General features: G+C 41.4%; 1 protein-coding gene across 5 annotated transcripts in view; it reads right to left on the bottom strand.

Annotated features, from left to right (window-relative positions):
* Positions 1-377: 377 nt before the first annotated feature.
* Positions 378-26,753, bottom strand: part of ANKLE2 (ankyrin repeat and LEM domain containing 2) — a 57,465-nt gene continuing 31,089 nt past the window's right edge. For 4 of the 5 annotated variants that reach the window (XM_056532829.1, XM_056532809.1, XM_056532841.1 and 1 more), the window contains exons 8-13: positions 18,140-18,312; positions 13,417-13,523; positions 13,071-13,261; positions 11,627-12,272; positions 5,541-5,672; positions 378-5,439 (exon numbers count right to left, since the gene is read on the bottom strand). In XM_056532829.1, the coding sequence (XP_056388804.1) occupies positions 5,208-5,439; positions 5,541-5,672; positions 11,627-12,272; positions 13,071-13,261; positions 13,417-13,523; positions 18,140-18,312 (1,481 nt within the window). In that variant the 3' untranslated portion in view covers positions 378-5,207. The remainder of the gene's footprint in view (positions 5,440-5,540; positions 5,673-11,626; positions 12,273-13,070; positions 13,262-13,416; positions 13,524-18,139; positions 18,313-26,753) is intronic. The other variant, XM_056532819.1, reaches the window with a different exon arrangement.

Genomic DNA, 26,753 nt, shown 5'->3' on the forward strand with positions numbered 1-26,753 from the left:
GCAGTTGATTTAAAATAAAAATGTTTTCCATTGGAGTACCCCTTTAAAGGACTAAGCCCATATTGACCTTAAAAGGGGTACTCCACTGGAAAACTATATATATATATATTTTTTTAATCAACTGGTGCCAGGAAGTTAAACAGATTTGTAAATGACTTCTATTTAAAGATCTTAATCTTTTCAGTACTTAGCTGCTGTATGCTCCACAGGAAGTTCTTTTCTTTTCGAATTTCCTTTCTGTCTGACCACAGTGCTCTCTGCTGACATCTCTGTCCATTTTAGGAACTGTCCAGAGCAGGATAGTTTTGCTATGGGGATTTGCTTCTACTGGACAGTTCCTAAAATGGACAAAGGTGTCACCAGAGATCACTGTGGTCAGACAGAAAGGAAATTCAAAAAGAAAAGAACTTTCTGTGGAGCATTTAGCAGCTGATAAGTACTGGAAGGAATACGATTTTTAAATAGAAGTAATTTACAAATCTTTTTAACTTTCTGGCGCCAGTTATTTAAAAAATAAAAAAAACAGTTTTCCAGTGGAGTACCCCTTTAAAGACCAGGCCAATTTTATTTTTGCGTTTTCGTTTTTTCCTCCTCGCCTTCTAAAATCGATAACTCTTTTATATTAACCTGTCCAGGACCAAGGCGTACAGGTACGCATTCAGATCCTGGTACTTAAGGACCAAGGGCGCCCTTGTCCTAATAACGGAGTTTAAACAGTTCTCCCCAGCGGAGAACAGGTTAAACCCAATGGGTCCAGGTTGCTACGGGCAGCCAGGACCCACGGCTAATGCAGGGCACCGCCGATCGGGTCGATGCCTGCCATTAACCTTTAGGTGCCGCAATCAAAGTTAATCACAGCATCTAAAATTAAAGTGAAACTGTCCTGGCTGCTCAGCGGAGCTGATCGGGACTATCACGCCAAAATTGCGATGTCCTGATCAGCTTACGGGGCGACGAGAGGGTCCTCACCTGCCTCTTCGTCGTCCGTTTGGCGATCTGCTACTCCAAGCCTGGTAACACTGATCAATGATATGCTATGGCATAGCATGATCAGTATATGCAATCTGAAGAATGCATGATTACCCCCTATGGGGCTTTAAAAAAAAGTTAATAAAAGTGAATTAACCCCTTGCCCATTAAAAGTTTAAAACTTTGAAATAATTTTATAAAAAATTTTCTTTTTAATAAAATGTGACAAAAAAGCAGCAATTTTGGTCTATTTGGTTTACGCCATTAACCGTATGGGATCATTAATATGTTATATTTTGATAGTTAGGACATTTGCGCATGCAGTGATACTAATTTGTAAATTTGAAAATAATTTTTTTTACGCTTTTGAGGGTAAAATGGGAAAAAGGACAATTTACATTTTTATTGATGGAGGGGATTTTTCAAATTATTTTAATTTTATTTTTTATGTCCCCATAGGGGACTATCTACAGCAATAATTTGATTGCTAATACTGTTCAGCGCTATGCAAAGGGCATAGCACTAATCAGTGTTATCGGCGATCTTCTGCTCTAGTCTGCTCTCTCAGACCAGAGCAGAAGACCACTGGAGACGGCCGGAGGCAGGTGAGGGGACCTCCGGCTGCCATTTCAGGTGATCGGATCCCCGCGGCAGTGCCGCAGGCGATCCAATAATTTAAATATGCACTTTGCCGCAGATGGCGTGATCTGAATTGATCACAGCATCTGAGGGGTTAATGATCGCTGATGTCCGCCATTACCGGCAGTGCATGATGCGAGCACCGCTCCAATGCTCGCGGTCATGTACAGGACATAAATGTACGTCCTGGTGCGCGAAGTACCTCCGTACCAGGACGTACATTTACATCTGTGGTCATTAAGGGGTTAAAACAGATTTGTAAATTATTTCTATTTAAAATGTTTAACCCTTCCCATACTTAGCTGCTGTATGCTCCACAGGAAGTTCTTTTCTTTTAGAATTTCCTCTCTGTCTGACCACAGAACACCTCTGTCCATGTCAAGAACTGTCAAGTGCAGGATAGGTTTGCTCTGGGGATTTGCTCCTGCTCAGGACAGTTCCTGACAAGTTTTCCACCAGAGGACCCCTTTGAATACACAGGGAAGCATATATTTGTCTTTCAGAATTGCCTGGAAAACCACTTTTAGGGTACATTCAGATGGACAGGATCTGCTGCATATTTTCTGCAGCTTATTTTGCTACCCATTGATGTAAAGTAATGTATTCTGGAACTTGTAGCACTGAGCAACATAGTACAAGCAGAAAGTACAGTATTACAACCCACAAAACAAATTGGCCTGAAACCACCAAAAATCTGACAGGTATGGTCATATACTACTTTTATCCTATGATATAGCGTATTTTCTGCAGCTGATTTTGCTATTAATTGACAGGAAAATACTTTGCAGCAAAGGTGTAGCAAAATACGACATGTGTGACCCTACCCTTAGAGAACGTTCACGTGTACATAATCTGCTGCAGATTTTCCACTGTAAGATCACTACAGCAGAAAATCTGCAAAACATTTGCTGCACACACACTAAAGTGAATGGGTAGAAAGAAAGAAATATTTCTGCAGAAAATTATGTACATCTGAATGTACCCTAAGGGTACTTTCACACGTGCATATTTTTGCTGCTGCAAATTTTACTGGCCATTGACGTCAATAGGTAGCAAAATCTGCAGCAGAAAATACACACGTGTGAACGCACCCTAAGTCTGCATATTTCCTGCCAAAAATACATAGTACCTAATGCAGACTGAAAATACAATGTCCCAACTTTTAAAGTATCAGTGACCATCAACAGTCAGTGGAAACAGTTCAGTTACAACTGTATATGGCTCCTTCTGGCCCTAATAGGAGTTCATATAGCTGTATGTGGAGTTAACACTAATAATATCGGCAGCCAGTTAGGGCCTGGTGTGCCATTTACCGATTCACAATAGGAGCCGAACAAAAGAAAATGGTAGTGCAGCTTCCCCTACATGCCGTGTTCACATTGACTTTAATAGGGTCTGTTCTGAGGTTTTTGTTTCAATGTCCAGTATTTTACCAGACAAAAATGCTGCAAGCTGCACTATTTTGTTATGTTATTTTACTGGAACCTAAGACACATTAGCCTTGCAAAATCTTTTTTCATATACTTTAGGCTAAGTGAAAACAATTTTGTAAAATTATACAGGCAGAAAATCTGCCATGAATGTGATTTTGGAAATGATGTGCATTATTTGGATTAAGTATGAGGTTTAATACCTAAACTTTTTTTTTTTTAACAAATCTCTAATTAAAAAAGAAACTGAAAATATTGTTCATAACAAATAAAGGTCAACTTAGGCCAATGTATTTGGAGCTTGTACGTAACAAATCAAAGAGACATAAATAGTGCAAATCCTGTTTTTGCCAGAAAGGTAATGACATTTCTTTAACATAATATCTAAACATATTGCAGCATTAATCTTTATGCTCACAAACAAAAAGATAGAATGTATAGTCACATCAGAAAAACAGATTTCAAGATGTACACAAGACTGTCTAAATATGGACATCGGCATCAATCCCATCACCTTTAAGATGAACATTTAAAGCCAAATTTCGGAACTTTAGTCTCTATGTATAATTGTCAATGTAACCACAAAATGTTATCCATATAAACATACAAAACAGCTTTGTATTAAACACTGAAAGTGACAAGTAAATTACAATATTTCTGTGTCATGTTTTATCCTGTTATTGTACACGTTACCAGAACACAACAGGTCATAAGGCCTTAACCAGCAGTACACTGGTAATATTTTTGGAATGCATCTATGGCCAAGTCCTAAGGTTTATCAAAAAGAGTCTCTTCATTGTAAAGGACGCTAGATTGACAATGCAGTATGGAAGAGAAGATGAACATAACCCCCACCCCCAAAAATGGTACTGCCATTTAACACTTTAAAACTTTTAATCTGTTGGGGGTCTGGGTGTTTAACCCCCAGAGACTGCTAAAAGGAGTCTCAAAATCTTGCTGCAGGAGACAGGCTTCATATTTTGCTGAAGGAAATGGATTCTATAGTAAATCTGTAGAGACTAATGTGAGGAATCCTTATTCTAGTAGTCAGTGGGAGTCTAAACAAGTAGACCCTGACCAATCAAAACTTGTGACATGTCAAAAGTTGTGTTAATTGACAGTAACACAAACTCTTGAAACTTTCCATTTAGCAATGCACTATGGCAACAATTGTTATATATGATTGATTTTGAACATTTAGAGCGTTCAAAGGTCTGGACATAAATATATATAAAAAAAAAATTGTATAAACAAACTTCACCCAACCCTGTAAATTGATGCTAGTTATTCTATGTTCAATATTAGGTCAATACTTTAAAACACTGTCTTTATCCTTTTTAGCCAAGTAAAGTAGCCAAGTTTTAGCCAAGTAAAGCATTTCTGAATGACAAATAGTCACACACTTAAAACACCGTAAATAAGACATAGAATGGCCACTAAAGCCATATGGACTTATGAAATCTGCTCTTAACAGAACGTAGATGCATAAGTATTGGGCTTAAAACACTGCATTAGTGCAAGTATTTAAAGGGGTTATCCATGATTAGAAAAACAGAGCATATTTTCACACAAAAAACACCACACCTGTCCTCAAGTTGTGTGAGGTATTGCAGCTTAGTTCAATTGAAGTCAACGGAGCTAAGTTGTAATACCACATACAAAGTGATTACAGGCGTGATGCAGTTTTTTTTTATTAAACTAGCCGTTATTCTATTGCTGGTTAACCACTTTAAGGATCAAGGCTCCAGGTGTGAACTTGGAACAGCCCTACACATGTCAGACACTGCTTGTTATTGCTGAGTGCTAGTGACTAACTAGGCATATAAAACTAAGAGACATAGGTGCCAATGAGATTCATTGGTTCATTTCCTGACTGTGACGACTACAGTTAATTTTTTATTTTTTTATTTAAAACATTGAAGATTTACAAAAAAAAAGAAGGCTCAGACACCATGATCTAGGATTTCCATCTTTTGCAAAGTGGAAAGGGTCATCACCATACAAAACCTTAAACAAGTGTTGACACAGACTTTTCTACAGCGACAGATGCGACTGTCAATGTCCGATTCTTAAAACAATGTGCTGCATCAACTGTTGGACAGCTCTTCACTCAGTTCAGTTTTATGTATTGGGACAAATGATTTGTTATGTGTGAATTAGGAAACAACTTTAAAGGCCAGAGTGGTCTGAAAAATGACGTAACCGCAAAAGTTGTATGTGACTGGCATATGCTGGGCTATACCTTCCAGGACTGCAATAATCAGATGTGTTCATGTATTTGCCTGGGCTCCCCAGAATGGGACTGCTCCTTCCAGGAGTGGAAAATCCATTACCACCAGGGGAATTGCAACCAAACATATGCGATCGATATTTTCCGCTTGCAACTGCTGGGCTTGGCCAACTATAAAACAGGATAAATAAGAGAGCGAGAAAAAGAGAGAAAGAGTGTGTGTGAGAGAGCGACAAATTTCATTCATAAGACCTATTATAATGATATAATACCTTTGTCGTTCTGTACTGGAGTAAAACAATACTGATTTCATCCATCTGGAAACGTTGGGGAATTTCTGAGCATCTATTTCCACATTTTCTATAGCTAATAGCACATCACTGTCTAACTTAGTTGGCTCTTTCCTAAAAAAGAAAATACATAAATTATGCAGACAGATTTAAAGCTATTATAAGACTTGCATAAGGCTAGTATCACAAAGTCCTATTACCTACAAGTTATCCTACTTATACAGATGTTAAAGATCCAAATAACTTAGATTGCAATAAGGATTTATTTTTGAAAGGGTTATTCGCACACAAAAAAACTTCAGAATGTAAGCTTTTAAGAGAAATTTGCGGTTGCTTTGCTGTAGTGCTCTGCCTTGTTCTGGGTCTGTTCTTGACTGACTTGCTGAAGGAGCTACATAAAACGGAACCCAACCGCAATGTAAATGAGCCCTTACATTCTGGAGCACTTAGAAAGCTGAACTAGTTTATGCAGACTATAGTCATCAACGGCCAAGCCAGACTGTAAGTTGTCTGATGGTGAATGCAAGATGTTGAGGTATAAATGTTTAGGAATATTTTTTACATTTTTTTAAGAATATCCGGGGAAAGGGGTGATGTATATATATTATTTACTGTATTTTTACATTTATTTTTAACTTTACTTTTTTTGTTGTCCCACTGGAGGAATAGACTGTACAGACAGATGTGTACTGCAGGCAGAGCCTGATCAGCTTACGTAGCCATGCCACTGGAAGCCTCAATAGCCTATAGTCACCCAGTGATCGAATCGCAGGGGGCAGAGGTAGAAGCACCAACCCCCACACAGCAACAACCCCCCCCCGGCTCTGTCACCCTGTAAGGTTAACTGTCAGGAATGGAGTGCAATTCTGCTTCTGACCGTTTTGTCAGGAGACAAGCAACTAGTCACAGGCGGCTCCTGCCACGCTTGACACGGGCACTACTCCGAGTCTGTGTCATACATGGTACATTCAATTATGCAGGAATTTCACGCAATTGGACGTACCACATAGGTTATTTTTAGTCTGTCGTCAGCTTGGTGAGAGGACTGATTCACATGCTGCGTTTCTTTTTCTGTAGCCCACTCACCAATAAATTGCATTGACAGATGAGCAGTCCAGAACAGTAGCTCTTAAAAAGGGTTCTCCGGTGCTTAAACATCTAATCCCCTATCCAAAGGATAGGGGATAAGATGCCTGATCGCGGGAGTCCCACCGCTGGGGACCCCCGGGATCATGCACACGGCACCCCGTTTGTAATCAGTCCCCGGAGCGTGTTCGCTCCGGGACTGATTACCGGCGACTACAGGGCGGGCAGCGTGTGACGTCACGCTCTGCCCCGCAATGCAAGCCTACGGGAGGGGGCGTGATAGCTGGGGACCCCCGGGATCATGCATCATAGCTATCACGCCCCCTCCCGTAGACTTGCATTGAGGGGCGGAGCGTGACGTCACACGCCGGCGCAGGCATGACGTCACACGCTGCCTGCCCTGTAGTCGCCGGTAATCAGTCCCGGAGTGAACGGGGTGCCGTGTGCATGATCCCGGGGGTCCCCAGCGGCGGGACTCCCGCAATCAGGCATCTTATCCCCTATCCTTTGGATAGGGGATAAGATGTTTAAGCACCGGAGAACCCCTTTAAAGCTTACCCGTCAGATCCAACAAAAAACATTTGTTTTAATATATCACTCAGTATCTAATTCTGACCATATACATCTAATTTTTATGTGTCTAGCACCTTTATTTATTTTATTACACTTTTAATTTATCTCACTAGTCTGAATTCCTCTCAAAGGGATGCTGTCTCCCTCAGTATGCTGTCTGCTCACATCTTTCCTAGCATTAGCAAAACTACAACTCCCAGCTTGTCCTCACTGACAGTAGCGGGACACAAGCTGACAGTAGGAGGATTTTTCCTCCAGCTATGAGCCCTGCACTCACAGCTGTCAATCAAGGAAGTGTGTCCATGACATAGGTGATGATGCATGGACACAGCAGGATGTGTCCAAGCAGGCAGGGGGGCAGTTGTTTGACTGGCTTTTTCAATATGAAATACTGAAAATGTTCTAATGAAAGCAATTGCAAAACCTATTGGTTATACATGCTTTACAACATATAAAAAGTTTTTGTATCTGACAGTGCCCATTTAAATATCAAACTACAAAATGAAATAAAAAAAACATGCATGAATCAAGGTCCAGCTTCAGGTTTGTGTTGTCTTCAAAGGGGATCAAGTGTGTCAGCTAAATTATTAGGCAAAAGCCTGCATCTGAAATTTACAGAGAATTTGTGGCAAAATAGAACATGCAGCACTTTCTTTACAAATGTGGGACTGAAGGGTTTTCTAAGCATATATGCGTTTTTTTTGTGGCAAATTTTCTATGTAGAATTTCCTGTCAAATCCAACAAAAACAAACAAAAGCCAGTGTTTGAGGATCCCAGCAGTTGGATAGGTGAAATCTTGGGATAACTCCATTAAAATAACTAAAAAAAAGAAAGTAATATTTATGTGACGATTCATACATTTGAGTAAAAAAGAAAAGGTATTTTAGGAATGATATCTATTGGCCAAGCAGAAAAATCACATTGAAGCACAGAAGCCCCATCATTCGGTGAGTATAGCAGTTAATGACAAAATATACATATACAACATAAAATATGTTATAAAAGACATCTGTAAATTAAGTGATTAAAGCAGTAGCCCAGCATAGAAAAATATATCCTTTATCCAAAAAATAGGGGATAAGCGTCAGATAGCGGGGGTTCCGTCCGCTGGGACCACCCGCGATCTTCTGTACGGGGCCTAGCTCTCCTTCTGCGTGGAGATGTGTCGACCACCACACGAATCTGTAGTCAACAGGCCTCTCCATGCATCTCTATGGGAAAGCCGGGACCTAGCCATCGGACCCCCGTAAACTGACACTTCTCCCATATCCTTTGGAAAGGGGATACATTTTTCTAAGCTGGATAACCCCTTTATTGTAAGCCAAAAGCTAAGGTTTCATTACAGATTGAGGAGCTATAGGAGGTGATAACTTGAGTGTCCAGAGATCTGGGGTCAGTTTGCTATAACTTGTAAACTGTGCCTATGTAATGGGTCATACACCAAGGTGTTATGTTGATTTCTTGTGTTACTGACTGAAATGTTGGCAGTCTGAATTCTTAGAGTTTTCCTCTCATTCTTAAAACATCTTCCCCAAAGATTTCCAAGCACAGCTGCTGTTCCATTTTAGATATGCTAAATGGCCTGGAGGTCTATGGTAGACTGGGGGTTTATATGGTATTTGGTAGAAAATGTGATTTAACCCCTTAAGGACATAGCATTTTTCCGTTTTTTGCACTTTCGTTTTTTTACTCCTTACCTTTTAAAAATCATAACCCTTTCAATTTTGCACCTAAAAATCCATATGATGGCTTATTTTTTACTTTGTAATAACGGGCTTCTGTTTATACACAGTGCATTTTTCATTAAAAATGACACCTTATCTTTATTCTGTAGGTTCATACAATTAAAATGACACCCTACTTATATAGGTTTCATTTTTTATTACTTCGGGAAAAAAAATCATAACTACATGCAGGAAAATGTATACATTTAAAATTGTCATCTTCTGACCACTATAACTTTTTTATTGTTCCATGTACGGGGTGGTATGATGGCTCATTTTTTGTGCCGTGATCTGAAGTTTTTATTGGTACCATTTTTGTTTTGATCAGACTTTTTGATAGCTTTTTATTCATTTTTTTTATGTTATAAAAAGTGACCAAAAATACGCTATTTTGAACTTTGGAATTTTTTTGTGCATACGCCATTGACCGTGCAGTTTAAATAACGATATATTCTTATAGTTCGGACATTTACGCACGCAGCTATACCACATATTTATTTTTACACAGTTTTTTGGTTTTTTTATGGGAAAAGGGGGGTGATTCAAACTTTTATTAGGGAAGGGATTAAATGATCTTTATTAACTTTTTTTGTTTACTTTTTTTTGCAGTGTTATAGCTCCCATAGGGGGCTATAACACTGCACACACTGATCTTTTACACAGATCACTGCAAAGTCATAGCTTTGAACTGATCAGTGTTACTGGCAGTTGAATGCTCAAGCCTGTATTTTAGGCTTGCAGCAATCGCCATTCGGACGTGCAGGAGGCAGGTAAGGCACCCTCCTGCTGCGTCCTAGCTGATTGGGACATCGCGATTTTATCTGAGCTGCCGGGATTCTTTTACTTTCACTTTTAGACACTGCGATCACCTTTGATCACCGAGTCTAAAGAGTTAATGCCGGACATCTGTCGAAACGGCGATGTCCGGCATTAGCCACAGGACCGTGCGGGTATGATGCGATGTCCTGAGCTCGCTTCATAACCCTCCCATGCCTCAGTGCCGGGTATAACCGACGTTCTGTGGCAAGGGGTTAAAGTAGTTAAGCTGCCTCCAACCATCTGATTCGGGCTCTTAAAATTATAAACTCCTCCATCACACATTTATTTCACCTGCCAGCAGATTGGGCCTTAGAGCTTCAAAAGCTTGCTAATACAATTTTTCTGTTTAGTGAAAAAAAATAAAAAATTATTGGTCTGGGAGTAATACCTTTATTGGCTTAAGTATTTAACATCACAGATTCTTCCAGACTACACCCTGTTCCAAATTATTATGCAAATGATATTTAAGTGTCACAAAGATTAAAATATTTAGTTTTTCAGTTTAACTCATGGATGGCATTGTGTCTCAGGACTCTTGATCACTGAAAATAATCTCGGACACCTGTGATAATTAGATTGGCAGATGAGCCCAACTTAAGGAAAAACTACTAAAAAGGTGGGTGTTCCACATTATTAAGCAGACACCATTTTCAAGCAACATGGGGAAGAAAAAGGATCTCTCCGCTGCCAAAAAGAGTGACCTAGTTCAATGCCTTGGATAAGGTATGAAAACAGATATTTCACGAAAACTTAAGATGAGTGCCGTGCAACCCTGAATGGTCCAGATGGATGGAGCAGTGGATGGTTGGTGGACGGTCACCCTGTTCCAAAAAGGCTGCAACATCAGCAAGGCGGTGGTGGAGTCATGTTTTGGGCCGGAATTATGGGAAGAGAGCTGGTTGGCCCCTGTAGGGTCCCCGAAAGGTTTAAAGATGACCTCTGCAAAGTATGTGGAGTTTAGTTAGTTCATCTACACAGGGTGCCTCCAGCTGTTTCACCACTACAACTCCCAGCTTGCCCTGACATCTATTGGCTGTCAGGGCATGCTGGGAGTTGTAGTATTGAAACAGCACCCTGTGTAGATAAAATATTAGCTTGTTACATGCGGCACTAGCCCGTTCCTCCGTCCGTCCCCCCCGCGCCATACCCCGGTCCCTCCATCACAAACCCCCCTCCCGTATACCCCGTTCCCTTATTACACTTACTGCAGAGTCCGGCAGTGGGTGTGCAGGGACAGCGGCAGCGACGAGGCAGCGGCGATGTGCGGGAGGAGTGGCCTCCCAGCCAGTGGCCGGGGAGCCAATGCGCTCGCTCCCGCCTGTCTGATTGACAGGCAGGGAGCGAGTGCAGCCTAACTGAAAAAGGACTGATTGCCAGGCCAAAATCAGTCGTTTTTCAGGCGTGACATCACGGCAGGCTGCAGCCGGCTACTAGGAGGGAGACCCCTAGTGGCCGGTTTTCAAATGTAAATTAAACCATTTTAATAAAAAAAAATATAAAAAATAAGTATATTAGAGATATGTTGTAGTACATAAGTACTACAACATATCAAAAAATAAAGTTGGTGACAGTGCCCATTTAAAAAAACATTAATGTTAACAGAAGGAGGTTTGTTCAATAAAATATGAATTGTACTCTTAATAGTTGATAACAGATGAGAATTATGCTGACTCATTTACATCAATTATTTAGGTAAATGAAAAAAATATATATAATTTGCATAATAATTTGGAACAGGGTGTAATGCAGTACCACAGTATGTTTTTATATATTGCATACAAATAAAACCAACATGTTCCCAACATTAAAATAATGAGAAATGGATACACAAATGTGTACCTTTAACAAGCAAAAAATATACATACCCTAGAAGAAACAGAAACCTATCACTTTGGTGTTTTGTTGGGGTTTTCATGATCAGTTGCTGGCTGGGAGAACCTGAATGGGAATTTGATAATGCCTCATTGCTGGTCCCTGGAAATAAAGGATGGTCCAGATGGCTAAAACTGGGCACATGGTGATCAATCTGCATTAACTCAGAAGATGTTGTCCTTGTTGAAGGGCTGCTGGAGTCAAGATCTACAGTATCGGAAACAGTCATCTCACTTAATCTCTGTGACATAGCACATCCGTTGTTTGACGGAGATTCTACATTACTGGCTTCGTTTAGTCCACTCAATGTAAGTTTTTCAAACTCTGCCATGAGATTGGATACAGGAGACAACAATGCCTCCTCCAAACACTGCTGACGTCTACGTTCTCCAGGTGGGATAACTTTGTCATTTAATGGACTGCAGCAGCCCCGCTTTGACCCATCACTGTGACAACTGCTTTGCAGAGGTGTTGCATCCATAATGCACTCTGGGATTGTGATTGTCTCAGTAGAAGTCAATGGAAGGCTATTTCTTAGGGCTGCATTCTGACGGTTTTTTATTTCTTCCAGACTCATATCGTCTTCATCATCTAAAAATGCTCCAACAGAAACAGAATTACAGATTTTTTTGCCTTTTCCTGCAAAGAAAAATGAATTTGTTAAGTACCCTAAACTTGAATATACTAGGTCTTATGATCTAGAACAGTTATTAAGAAGGACATGTAAAAAAAAAAATATATATAATCGTATCACTGTCATTAAATTATTGGGATGTTCTGATCAAACCTTTTTACAGTTTCGCCATCCGGCCTTCCGTTCCCAGTTATGTAGGTTTATAGTTTTCTGACAATTTAATGTAAAATTAATTTATAATTTATGCATAAAATGTCCCCTCAGACTGTATAATACCATTCATCACCCATGTCACTCCCATTATTAAAATTACATTCACGTTCATCTGAAAGATTCCTTGAACTGTTGGACAAACTACAAAAACGACATATCTCAGCAACAGAAGGGCATATCAAATCAAGAAACTGTAAAAGGTGTGTGATACGGGCACCCTGAGCAGTTTCTCTCATCTCATTTTTTGAGTGGCCCAAAATTTATATAACTTCAAAATATTTTGCAGTGCTGTACAAAGCTTGTCATCACTGAAATCAATCAGTTCCTGTTTCCATTGGGGCTAATAATCTAAGTTCCCCAGTATGTATCAGGATGTTTAGCAGTGTATAAGGAAACCCACGAAAACACATAGCATTGCAACTTTTTACAGGCAAAATACATTTCTCTGACACAGCTACAAACAAACTTCTACGCAATGCAGTAATAGACACCTTTGGGCTAACAGAACTATAAATTAGCAAGTCAAAAGGTAGGAGCCATTAGTAAAAGCAATACATTTACATTATGGTCAGTCTGGTCAAAAGACTTACCTGCTGGAGATGGAGTCTTGTACTTGTTGCACATCTCATGATCATGTTCTAGGTGCATCTGCTCACTTGCTTCCCTTTTACCAAGATATTCCTCAAGCTTCCCCACACCATCCTGAGAAGAAAGATCAACAAAACAGCCAAGAAATTCCCAATGTTCCACCCATGGGACATCCAGTTCATGAGCAAGCTCTCTGTCAGGGATTTAAAAAAAAAAAATATATATAAAAAAAAAACACACATTGGAGTAAAAGTAGCAGACAATATAATTTTATCATTTCTCCAAGCACAGCATTAAAACTCCATTGCATACCAGAAAAATAAAAATAAAAAAACAAACAAACCGTACCTTCCAACTCTTTCCTCGCCTCTCTCTGGATCCGTTTTCCTAACATTATGAAAAAATCCAGCCCTATCCCGTGGTGGAGTCTTCCAAATCCTTCTAAAATCATCTGCCTAAAACAAAATTCCAGAAAATTAGATTCTAAAATCCCATTAGAAAACACAAAAATGCACTGTTATTTGGGGGGGGGGGGGGGGGTTGGGACTAGTGGTGTGGTAGAATAGTATTGTACAGGTCAAGGTCCGTGTAGGGATTCCCGTACATGTAAGCAATGGTGCGTTAAGGAACTATAAAGTGAGCGCAGAAACTGACTGCCACTCAGCGGTAATGACTGGCATTGGCGATCCCGCGGATGCCAGTCATTACGCCCTCGCGTCCAGGTACGCCCTCCATATTTCTGTGATTGGTCCGGGATGAATGCTGATATCTATCAGCAGGCATCCCGTGACATCGCCTAGGGGGGTCATATCGGCGATCGCCAGCCTTTCCGGGCTGATCTGGTCTCTTGTGACCTGTTTGCCCGGAAAATAAGAATGATCGGTGCTGTCAGAGACCGCCCCGATCATCCTAAAGGATAGGAGCGAGGTGACAGGAATGCCACATCGTCCAATCCCGCCATTGGTCAGTCAGTCCTGACAGACCAATGGCGGGATTGGACGATGAGGCAGGAGGGTGGCGGGGTCGGTTAAAGTTTAGATCCCCGCTCTGCCCACGCATAGAAGTCCAGGCAGACCGGGGGGGAGGGGTTTCCAGATGTTGCGAAACTACAACTCTCAGCATGCCCTGACAGTCCCGGCATGCTGGGAGTTGTAGTTCTGTAACATCTGGCCCTTCAGATGTTGCAGAGCTACAACTCCCAGCATGCCTGGACAGTCTTGGCATGCTGGGAGTTGTAGTTTTGCAACATCTGGAGGGGCACAGTTTGGAGACCACTATACAGTGGATTCCAAACTGTAGACCTCCAGATGATGCAAAACTACAATTCCCAGCATGCCCAGACAGTCAAGCATGCTGGGCGTTGTAGTGCTGAAACATCTGACCCTTCAGATATTGCCGAACTACAACTTCCAGTATGCCAGGACAGTCTGGGCATGCTTGGAGTTGTAGTTTTGCAACATCAGGAGGGCTACAGTTTGGAGACCACTACTTTGCAGTCTCCAAGCTGTTCTTCCACGGTTGTTGCATAACTACAACTCCTAGCATGCCTTTCGGCTGTCAGTGCATGCTGGGAGATTTACTTTTGCAACAGCTGTAGGCACACTAGTGGGGAACCACTGAGTAAGAAAACACTAGTTCAGTGATTCCAACCCAACCCGTGGGCCTCCAGCTGTTGCAAAACTACAACTCCCAGAATGCACTGACAGACCATACATGCTGGGAGTTGTAGTTTTGCAACAGCTGGAGGCACACTGGTTGGAATCACTGAGCTAGAGTGTTTCCTAACTAAGTGGTTCCCCACCAGTGTGCCTACAGCTATTGCAAAACTAAAACTCCCAGCATGTATGATCTGTCAGTGCATTCTGGGAGTTTTAGTTTTGCAACAGCTGAAGGCCAATGTGAATGTACAGGGTACATTCACACGGTCGGATTTACAGTGGGTTTCCTTCTACAAGTTTGAGCTGCGGAAAATTTTCCACCGCAGCTCAAACTCCCAGCGGACAACGCCCGTGTGAATGTACCCTAAAAACACAAAATAAAAAGTAAAACACTACATATAAGCTTACACTACATATAAGCTTTTTACCAAAAAATGTACTATGTAGAAACGGAAGCCCCAAAAAGTTACAAAATGGCTGTATTTTTTCAATTTTGTCGCACAATGATTTTTATTCCCGTTTCGCCATAGCTTTTTGGGTAAAATGACTGATATAATTACAAAGTAGAATTGGTGGCGCAAAAAATAAGCCATAATACAGATTTTTAAGTGCAAAATTTAAAGAGTTATGATTTTTTAAAGGTAAGGAGGAAAAAACGAAAGAGCAAAAACGGAAAAACGCCCGATCCTTAAGGGGTTAAGTAGAATATGTCACGAAAAAAACTATCTTGGAATCAAATTTATGAGTAAAAGCATCACAGTGTTATTAATGCATACAGTGATAGAGGTCAGATTTGAAAAAAATGATCAAGTCCTTAGGGTCATAATGGGCTCCGTCCCCAAGGGGGTAATGCCGAAAAATAAAGTGACAAGTGCCGGTCTCATCTGATGCATGTATTGCAACTGCTTGGGTCGGATTAGTTAAAATGGTGGAGGAGGTACCCTTGACCACCTCCTGCCTCTGGATATAGTCACTCCAGTGATGCAGCCAGACTGTACCAGTAGAGCACAGATCTCAAAACTTAATGTTATGCAATAACATTTAAAAAGGTGTCAGAGGAAGTGGACAGTCCTGGTGAGCTGACTTCCTGTGAACTACAGGATGACAAAACCAGATCTCCACTGGCTTCTCACATATCCCTCCCCACCCCAGCTCTCCATACAGCTGCTCTCTCTATGAGATCAGGATATATAGTAGGCTATGTTCACATGTTGCGTTTTTTGCTGTGGTTTTCCAGATAGAGAAAAAGGCTATTATTTTACTGCGATTGCACAAATTGACGTTAAAACACATCATTGTTGCTATGATTTTGGAGAACAGACAAAATCCTTTAAAATTGCAATAAACATTCAAAATGTGAACATAGCCTGAAGACTTTACCGTATATACTCGTGTATAAGCCGACTTTTTCAGCATGATTTTTTGTGCTGAAAACGCCCCCCTCGGCTTATACTCGAGTGAACTCTCCGCCTGTCAATCCCTTCTCAGTGGTCTTCAACCTGCGGACCTCCAGATGTTGCAAAACTACAACTCCCAACATGCCTGGACAGCAATCGGCTGTCCGGGCATGCTTGGAGTTGTAGTTTTGAAACACATGGAGGTCCACAGGTTGAAGACCACTGCGGCCTTCGTCATCATCCAGACCCCCCTTTAGTTTTCTACTCCCCTCCCCTCGGTGGGAAGGAAGGGCAAGCTGGTCCGGGACATCTATGCTGCAGGGACCGTCCGGTGGGGAGGGTTAGTCGTTCCGGGCTGTCCATCTTCACCGGGAGGCCCTCTTCTCCGCTCCTGGCCCGACCCAGTGACGTTGCCTTGACAACGACGCACAGGGACATCCCTACGCATGAACGTCCCTGTGCGTCGTTGTCAAGGCAACGTCACTAGTCCGGGGCCGGGCCCAGAGCGGAGAAGAGGGCCTCCCGGTGAAGATGGACAGCCCGGAACGACTAACCCTCCCCACCGGACGGTCCCTGCAGCATAGATGGCCCGGACCAGCTCACCCTTCCTTCCCACCGAGGGGAGGTGAGTAGAAAACTAAGGGGGGGGGGGGTCTGGATGATGACGTAGGCCGCAGTGGTCTTCAACCTGCTGGCCTCCAGATGTTTCAAAACTACAACTCCCAGCATGCCCGGATGTTGAAGACCACTAATTGAAGGGATTGACAGGCGGTGATGATGAAGAAGGGGGGGGGGGGGGGGGAATGATGACGGGGGTCTGGATGATGACAGGGTTATGATGATGGGGGTCTGGTTGATGACGGGGGTCTGGATGATGACAGGGTGATTATGACGGGCTTATAGTAGAGTCAATAACTTTTCCTGGGTTTTGGGGGTGAAATTAGGGGCCTCTGCTTATATTCGGGTCGGCTTATATTTTGAGTATATACGGTATATTCCAAAGTTCCTGAGTGTGCATCATAGAAGGGTAGCAGGACAAGGGTGTGCATGTACACCCTTGGTCCTTAAGGGGTTAAAACTGTTGTCCCAGCTTGATTTAGGCTCCTTGCACACACTGCAGTTGTGACACGGCATTGTAACAGATGTCCGGTAACACAGGGAGACTAGCGGGAGAAAAAAAATACATCATGCAAGGTCTTTTTCTCCCACTACTCCCGTCAAAAGACAATGGCGCCCGACGGACCCCATAACAGTAAATGGGATCTGTCAGGACCCATTGTACCCCATCTGGATAACAGACGTTGAAAAGACACAAAAAAAATTGTCTTTTGCGACAGGGCACAATGGCAGTGTGAAAGGGGCCTTACAGCTTTCGCCCCTCCTTCAGCCTGTTTAAATCAGCCAGAAAGCCGTAAGCAGTCAAAAGTGGTGAAGTTACACAACTTGTGTAACTCCAATAGACTTTAATGGTAGTTGCACAAATGGTGTAGCCTCATGGAATACTTTTGTTTACGTAACTTTGGGACTTATGTAAATAGTGTGGCTAGCTGAACTATATTGTTTGCGTATTTCAAGTCAATGGGATTTAAACAAATTGCGTAACTTCCCCACTTTGGCTTTACGGACCACCTCAGGCCGCTGCTAACAAATTTTTTGTTAGCCTACTTTAGTTCGGCTTACACTAGATGAGAATATTGTAGAGCCTTTTGTATATGCCTTGTTTTATCTGATGCAGCATGCACTTTCAGCTATCTGGATTTCCCCACTGAAATTATTTCAATGTTGTCTGCATTTCCCGTGAGGTCTCTGACTTTGCAGAGACGGGGTAGCATATATTTTAATGAAATGTATAAATCAAGCTGAACAAAAAAAAAAAAAAAAAAAAACAAACAAACATGACACTTAGAGGAGAGTGTACATAGTATGGGAAAAATAAAAAAAATCTCACACATTCAAAACAAAACCTGGAGTACGCCTTTTAAAATGTATCAAAGACTCTCCACAACTATCTCTTACCTTAGAAGGGCTCATGGGTCCAGCAAAAGCTCTCACTGTAAGTAATGGATCTTTTGGGCTGCCAAAATACCTTGGCTGAGAAAGAATATCAGGCTGCTCAGGTGACCATGGTACACCAATAACAGGAAATGAAGAGTTATCCTCAGCACGCAATAAAGGAACATAACAATGGCCTAGTGGGAAAAAAACATATTACTTTTGCATTGTTCTAATTGTCCAGATCCCTAGAGACATATTAACAGATATCAGTATTCAGCTAGTTTTTCATGATCAATCTATATTTTTTATTAACAAAATAGTAAATACATCACAACCTAGAATTTTAGCTGTTTTAAAAATGGGGAGGGTGGGATGTCTGGGGTTGAACCCCTTTAGGGCAGCAAATTTTAATTTTTTGTCTCATTTGTTTTTCCCCTCCTTTTAAAGTCTTAATTTTCCACCTACAAACCAATGAGGGCTTATTTAAAAGATGTCGAGCCAAAAAAAATAAAAAACACAATTTCCCTTTATGCAGGATAGGGGATAGGTCTGATTGTGGGAGGTCTCAGCTTGAGTATCCTTAAAATTGTCCTCTTCTGACTCCTATAAATACTTATATTTCCGTATATGGGGAAGTATTATTTTTGCACCATGATCTGAAATTTTAATTGGTACTATTTTGTTTTGATGGGACTTTTTGATCGCATTTTATAATTTTTTTCACTGTGTGGTTTCATTAACATGATATTTATTGGAAATGTACGCACGCAGCAATACTACATTTATTTTTGTTTACAATCCTTTTTCTAAGCTGCAGAATGACAATCTGGGCCCAGCGTGGCATACTGCCGCTCAGCCAATCCCAAGCAGGACATCATGCAGTGAGTAATTGTGCCCCAACGTCAATCCGGACCGGAGCATGACACTGGAGGCACAATGGGAGCGCCGGGAGGTAAGTACAGGTTTATTTTTAATGTAGAATAGGCATTGTTTTAAAAAAAAAAAAAAATCCCTAGGAAGGAGTGAAAGAAACGGGGACACCTGGCATTTCAGCTTGGGCAAGATGAAAGCTCTTCTCTCTCGTAGAGTTAACCCCCTAAGGACTCAGGGTTTTTCCATTTTTGCACTTTCATTTTTTCCTCCTTAACTTTTAAAAATCATAACCCTTTCAATTTTCCACCTAAAAATCCATATTATGGCCAATTCTACTTTGCAGTGACCTTAGTCATTTTACCCAAAAATGCACGGCGAAACGGAAAAAAAAATCATTGTGCGACAAAATCGAAGAAAAAACGCAATTTTGTAACTTTTGGGGGCTTCCGTTTCTACACAGTGCATATTTCGGTAAAAATTACGCCTTATTCTGTAGGTCCATACGGTTAAAATGATACCCTACTTATATAGGTTTGATTTTGTCGCACTTCTGGAAAAAATCATAACTACATGCAGGAAAATTTATACGTTTAAAAATGTCATCTTCTGACCCCTATAACTTTTTTTATTTTTCCACGTACAGGGCGGTATGAGGACTCATTTTTTGCGCCGTGATCTGAAGTTTTTATCGGTATGATTTTTGTTTTGATCTGACTTTTTGATCACTTTTTATTCATTTTTTAATGGTATAAAAAGTGACCAAAATACGCTTTTTTGGACTTTGGAATTTTTTTGCGCGTACTCCATTGACCGTGTGGTTTAATTAATGATATATTTTTATAGTTCGGTCATGTACGCACGCGGCGATACCACATGTTTATTTATTTTATTTTTTTTACACTTTTTTTTATGGGAAAAGGGGGGTGATTCAAACTTTTATTACGGAAGGGGTTAAATGACCTTTATTAACACTTTTTTTAAAAATTTTTTTGCAGTGTTATAGGTCCCATAGGGACCTATAACACTGCACATACTGATCTTTTACACAGATCACAGGCGTGTATTAACACGCCTGTGATCAGTGTTATCGGCGCTTGACTGCTCCTGCCTGGATCTCATGCACGGAGCAGTCATTCGCCGATCGGACACCGAGGAGGCAGGTAAGGGCCCTCCCGGTGTCCGGTCAGCTGTTCGGGACGCCGCGATTTCACCGCGGAGGTCCCGAACAGCCCGACTGAGCAGCCGGGTCACTTTCACAGCGGCGGTCAGCTTTGACCGCCGCTTCTAAAGGGTTAATACCGCACATCGCCGCGATCAGCGATGTGTGGTATTAGCCGCGGGTCCTGGCCGTTGATGAGCGCCAGGACCGACGCGATATGATGCGGGATCGCGGCGCGATCCCGCTTCATATCGCGGGAGCCGGCGCAGGACGTAAATATACGTCCTGCGTCGTTAAGGGGTTGAAGGGGAACTCCGGTGGAAAAAGTTTTTTCAAATCAACTGGTGCAAGAAAGTTAAACAGGTTTGTAGATCACTTTTATTTAAAAATCTTAACCCTTCTAGTACTTATCAGCTTCTATATACTCCAGTTATACTACAGAGAAATTTGTGAAGTTCTTTCCAGCCTGACAACAGTGCTCTCTACTGACACCTCTGTCCGTGTCAGGAACTGCCCAGTAGGAGAGGTTTTCTATGGGGATATGATTCTAATCTGGACAGTTCTGACACGGACAGAGGTGTCAGCAGAGAGCACTGTTGTCAGACTGGAAAGAAATTCACACATTTCTCTGTTTTATACAGCAGCTAATAAGTACTGGAAGGATTAAGATTTTTTTAATAGAAGTAATTTACAAATCTGTTTAACTTTCAGACACCAGTTGATTTGAAAACATTTGTTTTCTACTTCTTTCCACCGGAGTTCCCCTTTAACCTCACCCAGCTTCTTCCCAAAAAGACAGGAACCAGTCAAAGGGAGTCTGGTGGGAGATTGGTTGGAGGCTCGCCTCTCAAAGACAACTACACACAACACTGACTCCAGCGAGAGACAGGTAGATTTGGACAGCCTGGAGACAAGCGGTTCCACAGAAGGAGAAGCTGACTACAAAGAAACCTGATTTGGGGAAAAATGTAAAAGTATATCTATGCGCCTGGGTTTGGAAAAGAGTTTGTCAGGAGACTTCCATTATTTTGTAAACAGCTAGACAAACTTGTCATGAAGGGTCTTAAGTTTGGAGCTCCTACAGAGAACGGCCTTGTATGGAGTCGTGAGGCATAAGGCGTCCTGAAATGCAGACAGGCTATTCACCATGCTCGACATCTTCCACATTAGAGGGGGGTTCACAACCAGTGTAGGACAATTTAACAGGTTACTATGAGTGTATGAGTAAAGGCAATTTCAAACATTCCTAGGGACTAAGAGGAACATCTGGAGGATGGAGTGCTGTGCCGTTTTCTGGCATGGTCCTGACAGGGAGTCCTTCTGGAGCTGAGGAGGCACCCTGGGAGAAGGATGGGATGTTTGAAAAGCTAGACAAGAGGGCAGGCTGTCCGTGGACTGGCAGAGGGAGAGAGCCCAAGCTGGAGTAAGCTCAGCAGCATCCTACTCGGAGGGAGGTTCTTGGGAAGCTGGTTTAGAAGGAAGAGACCATGCCGAACAGGCAAAGCAAAGAGTTAGGGATGCCCTACTGGCAGTCAGAGGTCTCGGGTGATAAGATAATATGAATTATATATTATAAATAATATAAAATAGGCCCCTTTCACACTACCGTTATGCTCCTGCAAAAAACCCCATCATCAACTGTCAAAAAATCCATAAAACAGCCGTCAAAAATCCTATTCATGTCAATGGGATTTTTTGACCGTCCTTCAGCATCAGTTACAGTCATGGCCATAAATGTTGGCACCCCTGAAATTTTGCAAAGAAAATTAAGTATTTCTCACAGAAAAGGATTGCAGTAACATGTTTTGCTATACACGTTTATTTCCTTTGTGTGTATTGGAACTAAACCAAAAAAAAGGGAGGAAAAAAAAGCAAGTTGGACATTATGTCACACCAAACTCCAAAAATGGTCTGGACAAAATTATTGGCACCCTTAACTTAACCCCTTAAGGACTGAGGGGTTTTCGGTTTATGCACTTTCGTTTTTTCCTCCTCACCTTTTAAAAATCATAACCCTTTCAATTTTGCACCTAAAAATCCATATGATGGCTTATTTTTTTTGTGCCACCAATTCTACATTGCAGTGACATCAGTCATTTTAACCAAAAATATACAGCGAAACGGAAAAAAAAATCATTGTGCGACAAAATTTAAGAAAAAATGCCATTTTGTAAATTTTGGGGGCTTCCGTTTCTACGCCGTACATTTTTCAGTAAAAATGACACCTGATGTTTATTCTGTAGGTCCATACAATTAAAATGATACCCTACTTATATCGGTTTTATTTTGTTGTACTAATTGAAAAAAACATAACTACATGCACGGAAATTTATATGTTTAAAATTGTCATCTTCTGACCCCTATAACTTTATTTTTCTGCGTATGGGTCGGTATGAGGACTCATTTTTTTGTACCGTGATCTGACGTTTTTAGTGGTACAATTTTTGTATTGATCGGACTTTTTGATAGCTTTTTATTCATTTTTTCATGATATAAAAAGCAACCAAAAATACGTTATTTTGGACATTGGAATTTTTTTGCACGTACGCCATTGGCGTGCTATTTTTATAGTTCGGACATTTACGCACACGGCGATACCACATATGTTTATTTTTATTTACACAGTTTTTTTTATGGGAAAAGGGGGTTGATTTGAACTTTTATTAGGGAAGGGGTTAAATGCCCTTTCTTAACTTTTTTTGCAGCGCTATAGCTCCCATAGGGAGCTCTAGCACTGCACACACTGATCTCCTATGCTGATCCCTGCAGGGCCATAGCTCTGCACGGATCAGCGAGATAGGGGCTCGATTGCTCAAGCCTGTAGTTCAGGCTTAGAGCAATCAAACCCCGATCGGATGCCGCGGACACAGGTAAGGAGACCTCCGCCTGCGTCCCAGCTGATCGGAACATTGCGATTTTATCGCGATGTCCCGATCAGCCCGACTGAGCTGCCGGGAAGCGTTTACTTTCGTTTTCAGACACGGCAGTGAACTTTGATCGCCGCGTCTGAAGGGTTAACAGCACGCGGCACAACGATCGGTGCTGCACGCTGTTAGCCCAGGGTCCTGGCTATGATTAGCAGCCGGGACCGACCTGATGTGATGCGGGGTCACGGCGTAACCCCGTTTTTAACACCGGGATCGGGCTTAGGACGTACAGGTACGTCCTAAGTCCTTAAGGGGTTAATATTTGGTTGCACACCCTTTGGAAAAAATTACTGAAATCAGTCGCTTCCTTTAACCATCAATAAGCTTCTTACACCCCTCAGCCGGAATATTGGACCACTCTTCCTTTGCAAACTGCTCCAGGTCTCTTATTGGAAGGGCGCCTTTTCCCAACAGCAATTTTAATATCTCTTTACAGGTGTTCAATGGGATTTAGATCTGGACTCATTGCTGGCCACTTCAGAACTCTCCAGCGCTTTGTTGCCATCCATTTCTGGGTGTTTTTTGACGGATGTTTGGGGTCATTGTCCTGCTGGTAGAACCAAGATCTCGGACACGAACCCAGCTTTCTGACACTGGGCTGTACAGTGCGACCCAAAATCCGTTTGTAATCCTCAGATTTCATGATGCCTTGCACACATTCAAACTAAAACAAGACACAGACAGCGCTCCGTAGTGTGATACCGTATAGAACAGGGAGAATAGGTGAAATAAAAGTGGCGCTTACCACATATAGTTACACTTCACCAAGTGTAACTATGGAACACAGTGATGATTTGAGTGCCTGCAGCCGCTCCATGTCAACTTCAAATATATAAGTACAAGTTCCTCCAACGGGGCGACGAGATGTAAGAGATTTAAGAGCCACTGGACACACTAGGTAGAGGGATCTCAAGTTTATTCACCCATGATGCAACGTGTTTCACAGTAAGACTGCTTCATCAGGCATACACAGGTGAGCACAACCATGCAATATAAAGGGCCCATGGATTAAACTTTCAAGCTACAAGCTCAAAGGGGCCATTTACCCCATATATAAAAGAATATAAGAATGAATATAACGATTGAAACGATTAATCAATGATTGAAACAATTGAGAATGCTCGTTGATTAATTGGGGCTATTACAGTATTGGTCTCAATTATATTTAAATTTTTTATCTATTTTTTACTTCATCTATTGTTTTTTTTTAGCAATATTTTTTAACGAATAATTGCTAATTTGTACATGTCTATTTTATCTATACTGTGTTATTTTATTGTACCATGGATGCATTTCTATTTATATATATTATATATGGGGTGTATGGCCTCTTTAAGCTTGTAGCTTGAAGGGTTAATCAATGGGCCCTATATATTGCATGATTGTACTCACCTGGTTATGCCTGATGAAGCAGTCTTACTGTAAAACACGTTGCATCATGGGTGAATAAACTTGAGATCCCTCTACCTAGTGTGTCCAGCGCCTGTTAATCCCGTCGCCACATTGGATACATTTGTGCTTATATATTTTCACACATTCAAGGAACCCAGTGCCAGAGGCAGTAAAACAACCCCAAAACATCATTGAACCTCCACCATATTTCACTGTAGGAACTGTGTCCTTTTCTTTGTAGGCCTCATTCCTTTTTCGGTAGACGATAGAATGATGTGCTTTACCAAAAAGCTCTATCTTGGTCTCATCTGTCCAGAAGACGTTTTCCCAGAAGAATTTTGGCTTACTCAAGTAAATTTGGCAAAATGTATGTGTCTGTGTCAGCAGTGGGGATCCTCCTGGGTCTCCTGCCATAGCGTTTCATTTCATTTAAATGTCGACAGATAGTTCGCACTGACACTGATGCTCCCCGAGCCTGCAGGACTGCTTGAATATCTTTGGAACTTGTTTGGGGCTGCTTACCCACCATCCAGACTATCATGCGTTGACACCTTCCATCAATTTTTCTCTTCTGTCTATGCCCAGGGAGATTAGCTACAGTGCCATGGGTTGCTAACTTCTTGGCAATGTTGCGCACTGTGGACAAAGGCAAATCTAGATCTCTGGAGATGGACTTGTAACCTTGAGATTGTTGATATTTTTTTTCACAATTTTGGTTCTCAAGTCCTCAGACAGTGCTCTTTCTGTTGTCTATGCTTAGTGTGGCACACACAGACACACAATGCAAATACTAAGTGAACTTCTCTCCTTTTTATCTTTCAGGTGTGATTTTTATATTGCCCACACCTGTTACTTGCCCCGGGTGAGTTTAAAAGGAGCATCACATGCTTGAAACAATCTTATTTTTTTTCACAATTTTGAAAGGGTGCCAATAATTTTGTCCAGACCATTTTTGACGTTTGGTGTAACATTATGTCCAATTTGCGGTTTTTCCTCCCTTTTTTTGTTTAGTTCCAATACACACAAAGGGAATAAACATATGTATAGCAAAACATGTGTTACTGCAATTGTTTTCTGTGAGAAATACTTCATTTTCTTGAAAAAGTTCAGGGGTTCCAACATTTACGGCCATGACTATGTCCCGTTACGACTAAAGTCCGTTATGCATTAATTTTTGTCCCGTCAAAATAACGGTGAATACCGAACATTAAAATTTTCACATTGAAGTCTATGGGTGACGGATGTTCACAAATGAAATCCGTTATTGTCCCTTATTTTTATGCTTCGTAATGATCCGTTATTGCTACTAAGCATGCTCAGTACAACATCACAACCAGGAAGTCACATGGAAATAAAATAACGAAGATAAAATAACTGACTATAACGAGTGATAACTGATGGCACATGTCAACTGAATGTCCATCAAAATTGGTCATCAGTTCACAACTGTTGTGTTCAGTTATTTCATCTTTTTTTTCATGACCAGTTATTGCAAAATAACGGGTGTCAGAATGGAGGAACATAACAGTAGGGTGAAAGGAGCTATAAACAGGATCTCACATGAGTACACCCCTCACATTTTTGTAACATTTTTCATATTCAGAGGTTTTATTGATTAAATGAGCAAAGCCAGGGGTACAGAAGAAAAACCGGAAGGGAGATACAAAGAATACATATGAAAAACAAAACAAAAAAAGGAATAAAACAAATGACCTTATCCACAGAAAGGTGTGTAAATATAAAAAAAACATGAGACTTCATGAAATATAAAAAAGTCAGAATCATTCACGAGTTCACAGTGGGCAATTAAATACTGTGCTTGCAGAAGCTTTTGTAAATATTTTATTACATCTTTTCATGTGCACAGCCTTTAACAATCACTGCTTAATGTTGCTGCCCCCTCAAAATAACTTAACACACTACCATTAATGTCTAAACAGGGGTGTGGAAATTAGAGATGAGCTAAATTACAGTGATTCCATTCGTCACGAACCTCGTGGCTCGGCATTTGCTGACTTTATCCTGCATAAATTAGTTCAGCTTTCAGGTGCTCTGGTGGGCTGGAGACTCTCTCCTAGGACTGTATCGCCCTTTTCCAGCCCACCGGAGCACCTGAAAGCTGAACTAATTTATGCAGGCTAAAGTCAGCAACTGCCGAGCCAAGATGTTCGTGACGTATCGAATCACTAACTTCGCTCATCTCTAGTGGAAATAAAAAAAATAAAATACTTGTTCAAGGGACTAATCTACTTGTCCCCCAATCTACTTGTCCCTCAAGAAAATC

Source organism: Hyla sarda, chromosome 1 (assembly GCF_029499605.1).
Source record: "Hyla sarda isolate aHylSar1 chromosome 1, aHylSar1.hap1, whole genome shotgun sequence".
NCBI classification, from domain to species: Eukaryota; Metazoa; Chordata; class Amphibia; order Anura; family Hylidae; genus Hyla; species Hyla sarda.